Source organism: Anabrus simplex, chromosome 1, assembly GCF_040414725.1.
Source record: "Anabrus simplex isolate iqAnaSimp1 chromosome 1, ASM4041472v1, whole genome shotgun sequence".
Lineage (NCBI taxonomy): Eukaryota > Metazoa > Arthropoda > Insecta > Orthoptera > Tettigoniidae > Anabrus > Anabrus simplex.
Genome location: NC_090265.1, coordinates 741,388,262 through 741,394,261, shown reverse-complemented (window position 1 = coordinate 741,394,261; position 6,000 = coordinate 741,388,262). Strand labels below are relative to the sequence as shown.

Below are 6,000 nucleotides of genomic sequence, written 5' to 3'. Positions count from 1 at the left end.
TATCGATCAGGTGGTTATAAATACTTACTTCTTGATTAAACATCGATACGGTCATGAAATGGACAACTTGTACTACGGTTATGTTAGCGAGACCAGAACAGCCATGGGAGGTCTTGGGATTGCCTATTACTGTTTCGTTCCTAATGTAAGGCTGAAAATTTTAAGTTTTCGTGTTAAAATGCCAAAAACCACAGTCGCTATATTTGCGCACGTCACATTTAAATGGCTTGTATCATTTTCAACTCGTACTGACATGTGCAGCGTGTGTGCTTTCCAGATGACCTCAAGGTCACGAATAACCGTAATTTCTGCAGTTTTGATATTATTTTTCTCTTTCCAATTTGATTGGATTAGTGACGGGCAGAATTGAATATAATGCATTCGAGAACTTTTGAGAATCGATACTTACATTCAAAATAACCTTCAAAAGTCATGTAGGCCTAATTTACGCAGTACAAGACTTCCACAAACTGACTCCAAACAGTATACTGGAGACCAAATTACAATAAAAGATTACAAAAAGAAGGGATTTTGCCATCATGTTGGGCACTTTTGTATCTAATGTGCTTTATTTTATTAGATGAGATAAGTAAAAACTACATGTGGTTGATTGTCGTTTAGCTTGGTGTTATTAGATTTTTTGAAGAGTTTAGTTAATCACAGTTGCTGAACTGAAAGAAGTTTTCACGGGAAACTGACGAAGATTACCCTGTAAAATTGAATATAAAGTATCAAAATTTTGAACTCGCATTCCGGTAATTAATGCGGTTTCGCGGTCTAACATGCCTGCATCTCATCCACAGACCCCGGGTTCGATTCCGACCAGATCAGGCAATTTTACCTGGATATAAGGGCTGGTTCCAGGTCCGCTCAGCCTAAGTGATTACCTTTAATCGAGGAGCTATCTAATGGTGAGATGGTGACCCCAATCTAGAGAGCCAGGAATATCAGCCGAGAGGATTCGTCACACTGACCATGCGTCACCTTGTAATCTGCAGGTCTTCGGGCTGAGCAGCAGTCGCTTGGCAGGCAAAGTCCCATTGGGGCTGCAGTTTGGTTTGGTTTGGTTTTGGAGTTTTTGTAAGATTATAATTATACATATTTCATTTTTGTGATGTTTAGTCAAATGTTGATGGTTTTAATTCATTTCCGGATTTTCCATTTTCCGTGTTGTACGTTTTATTTTCATGATCCCTCGAAAAACAGAGAATCGAGGTTCCACTGTACTCGTAGCCAGTATAACTCAAATACATTTATGAGTTTGTTAAAGAAAATTGTAGAATGTTTACATGTACAATTTATAGCTCTTTATAGTCTAGAAGTCATGTGTTCACTGCACAAAATTTGAGGTTATAGCATACTGGACCCCCCTTTACTTTCTTTGGCTGTAAAAGTGGAGGAAAAAAATGAATGAATAAACATACGAGACACATGCTTGCTCTGCATTCGTTTTCCAGTTTTGGAGTTCCATACAATATCCTGTCCACTCGAGTTCTTTTAAAATATGAATTTACACAAAGTTATTTTCTATTAACAATAGCACAATTTCTGCAAGGCTGCTACAATACTGGTTTACAGATCTACATACATTAAAGCAGAAATCAGATCATCTCGCACAACACAATATACCACATCACGATATTTCATAAAGCCCAAATGCCAGACATCACCTATTGTCATTCTTTTCGGCTGCGGTTTCCTCCAGTTTCTTGAGAACAGCGGTCATGTCCGCAGCTTTCGATAGTCTCAAGAAGTCTGCCTTGCGAATGTTGTAGATCTCCAGCCAACCTGGCACCAATTTCATCATTAGGCGTATATGAGTTTCCAGTTCCGCTGAAATAAAGGAATAAATATTACAACCAATTTAACATGAAATAAATATACAATGCCAAAATAATACACATTCCAGAGCATAAAATGAAATAGGCAGGATGTTACCTATTCAAAAGTTAAATATCAGAACCCATGCTTTCTTCATTCTTTTTGCATTCTTATTCCTAAGGAAAGGGTATATACTCTCATTCTATAGTACTGTATGTGATCAGTGGTAATGGGTCAGCCTCCAAGATCCTGACAAACCTCAAGCACAGATCACCCAACAGAGACCATCTGGTAGACTAAAAATTTGTTTGTTTGTTTGTCCAACCCTTGTCCAGTTTCTCTATGGGGTCAGGTAAGAGGTGAAATGAATCTGTCGTGGTGGGCTTTTATGACCGGATGATCTTCCTGACGTAAGCTTCATCAGAGGAGTTAATGAAATGAACTGAATGATGTGAAAGGGAGAGGGTGAAACCCGGTGCTGGCACATAGCCTACTCCTGTCGAATAGCACCGATGGGTCTGCTGGAGGCTTAACGTCTCCATCCGACAGACGAATCACCACCAACGGCGCCATATGCCCTCACCCCATATGAACACTGCAAAGAGGTATGGAATTTAATCCAGGCTTTTCGCACGCAATATAGTGATTAGAAATTGTATACCACCATCTCTTCTACTCTGCCGGCCAACATTCTGAGGTGAAATTTTTTTCGACCAACTGGACTCAAACTGGCCAACCACAGTGGTAGACCATTTAGACTTCAATGCCTTAACGATCATGGCCACAAGGAGGGCTATCTGGTAGACAAAAAATATGTGAAATTGACACATGGGCAACCTAGATGGCAATGAATCAAGATGCCTGCACTAGGTTATTGAGGCCATATTTCATCTTCTTCTTATTTATTTATTTATTTATTTACTTACATTTTATAGCCTTCACTAGACCACTTCAGTCAATTTTATAAAAAGGGTTTTTCAATTTTCTGACAGCCCGATACTTCTTCATTTTTCAGATCTTAAATTCCTTTCTTCGTCTGAAATCGCCCGTCCCACTATCCGTATTTTGATCTTGGTTTGTAGTTTAATTTGATTGAGATTTTCTTGAGTTTGCCTTGTTTTGGTTTTCAAATCATCTAATGCAATTTGTAGTTCCCTCATATCTTCCTTGATTTGTGTAGTCCATCTCTTACTGTTCAATAATATTTGAATGATTCTTCTAATGATACTGTTTTCAGAGTCCTGAGTAGATAGATGTCCAAAGAATGAGATTCATTTCTTCCTGATTGTGCTCATAACCGCTTCCATTTCCTTCTTGATTGTTCCATTAGAGGCTAGTCTCCAGTGTCTATTTTCTTGGTAGTTTTTGTTTATGCAAGATCTGAATCATCTTCTCTCAGTCTTGAGTAATCTGTCTATTTATGCAGTGTTAGTTGTTTTGAAAATGGTTTCACTTGCATGTTATTTCCGGTTTTGTAACTGTTTTATTGTGTTTTAATTTTGTGGTTACTGAGAGGCCTTTTTTACTGTGTGTGTTCTTGGTGATATGTTATGCTCTGATCAGTTTATTTATTCTATTATGCCAAGTCTGCTTTCACTGAGGTGGTGGTGGTGGTGGTTGTTTGAGTCATCGGTCCATAGACTGGTTTGATGCAGCTATCCATGCCATCCCATCCTGTGCTAACCTATCTATTTTACATAACTGCTGCATCCTATATCTGCTCTAATCTGCTTATCAAATTCATACCCTACTGTTCTTAACCACTACATTTCCCTCAAAAACAACTGGATGTCTTAAGATATGTCCTATCGTCCTATCTCTTCTTCTTGTCAAATTTAGCCAAAACGATCTCCTCTCACCAATTCGACTCAGTATCTTCATTCGTGATTCGATCTACCCATCTCACCTTCAGCATTCGTATGCAACACCACATTTCAAAAGCTTCCATTCTCTTCCTTTCTGAACTAGTTATTGTCCTTGTTTCACTTCCACACAATCAATCAATCAATCAATCAATCAATCAATCAATCAATCAATCAATCAATCAATCAATCAATCAATCAATCAATCAATCAATCAATCAATCACTACTGATCTGCATTTAGGACAGTCGCCCAGGTGTCAGATTCCCTATCTGTTGTTTTCCTAGCCTTTTCTTAATGACTGCAAAAAAATTGGAAATTTATTGAACATCTCCCATGGTAAGTTATTTCAATCCCTAACCCTCTTCCTATAAACAAATATTTGCCCCAGTTCCTCCATTTGAATTCCAACTTTATCTTCATATTGTGATCTTTGCTACTTTTAAAGACACCACTCAAACTTATTTGTCTACTGATGTCATTCCACGCCATCTCTCCACTGACAGCTTGGAACATACCACTTAACCCGTAGCTTACACGGTGAAATAAATTTACACAACTTACACCCATGGGTCCCAGGGACCAGAGAGCAAATTTATCTTCTTTTCTCAGAAAGCATAACTTTCCAGATATTTTCTACAATTTCAGGAGTTATAACACTCAATCTGGAATGAAAATATAGATTTTACATTTGCTTCTCTTTTCAGATTTTTTATTAAATCTATTTTTACGTTACCTATTCATTTTGAAAAACATGCCCATAAAAAATTCACTTCCTGAAGTCATTTGTTGATTGAAATTCATACTATTTACAAAATTTTGTCAAAAAATAACACAAGTTTTAGATCGTCTTTGAAATAACCCATTATATCTCAAGGAAAAAAAATTCACAAACGTTTTCTTCATACTAGAAATTATTACATTTCAATGTATGCTTGAAGTGTTCTCACAACAGTGCTGATATACAGACAACCAATGAGAAAAGCAGAACAAAAAAAAAAAAAAAAAAAAAACATGAAAGTAGCGACATTGGAATATCAAATAACAAAATCTTCACATTTCAGCGCACTGTGAACAAATCACAGTTCCACAAGACCCGCAGAGTGGAGTTTCGCACTTGCCACATGCTCGGCAGGCTTTTCTCTCTTTCTTTACTGCACATTGGGAACTTCTTTTTCTGTTCGATTTTTCTGGCTTGGGTGGCACCAAACAGATCCCTTGCGGCTCCTCTTTACCCAAACAGTGGAATACCATACCTCGTAAATTCCGTGGGAGTCTCGGGTTCGTGGCTCTCTCTTCCAGGTGTGGAGAGATCAGCTGCTTTCCCAACTGCAGCAAAAATGACCTGCGTTGGGTATCCCTCTCTCTTGGCAGAATACCATTGTAAATTACATGAGCATTTACAGCAGCGGTATCCAGAATGGCGAAGAAAATTGCCATCGGCCATCTCTGAGTGCGGCGACCTGTGGTGTAGTTTATAGCACATCCAGAGCATCTACACCCCCTTTCGTATTGTTATAAAATAAAATCATCTCTGCCTTGTTGGTTTCAGGACATACAGAAGCCTGGTGATGCATAGTTGACGCTAAATTTAGTATCTTTCCTTTTTTAGGTACAAACGATAGCAAAGTCTTTTTCCCCGACAAGCCAAATATGGTTGAAGGTACTAATCTTCCTCGAGGTTGAACAAATTCTACTGGCAGTTCTCGCTTGTTTCTTCGTATAGTCCCTACATAGGTTAGATGCATCTCTTGTAGTTCATCCAATAATTCTTTTGAAGTGAACCAGTTATCTCCGGTCACATTTCTATTGGAACCAGTCTCTTGACAACCTTTGTTGGGTTCATGAGCTTACAGGCATTCGAACTTTCTTCTGTTCTTTTGCTGCAGTATATTTCTGCATTGAGGCAGTAGTGCATTTTGGCATCAGCTAAGATGAAAATTTTAATGCCATATTTCCTAGGCTTTGAAGGTATCAACATTCAAAATCGACACTTCCCTCGAAATCCTACTAGCATCTCGTCTATTGTTGTGTTCTCTCCCACAGAGTAGTTGTCTTGACAGTGTGCTATAAACTTGTTAAATAGCCCTGAAATATATGCCAATTTGTTATTCTTCTTGCGCTCATCTCTTGTTGAAAAGTCATCAAATCTGAGACATCTAAGTAAAAAGTAGAGCCACTGTAATGACATAGTTGCGCGAAAAATATCTCTTCCAGTTCCATCAGTTGCATAGAGTGATGACAAGTCTTCGTTGTGGGATTTGAAAACACCCCATAAATAACATAGTCCAAGAAAAGCTCGTAATTCTGTTATATT

The 6,000-nt window shown here is 38.2% G+C and overlaps 1 protein-coding gene across 1 annotated transcript in view; it reads right to left on the bottom strand.

Annotated features, from left to right (window-relative positions):
* Positions 1-494: 494 nt before the first annotated feature.
* The window catches only part of dup (double parked), a 93,988-nt gene continuing 88,482 nt past the window's right edge, over positions 495-6,000 (bottom strand). The window contains exon 10 of the mRNA XM_067136131.2: positions 495-1,833. Within this exon, the coding sequence (XP_066992232.2) occupies positions 1,667-1,833 (167 nt within the window). The 3' untranslated portion in view covers positions 495-1,666. The remainder of the gene's footprint in view (positions 1,834-6,000) is intronic.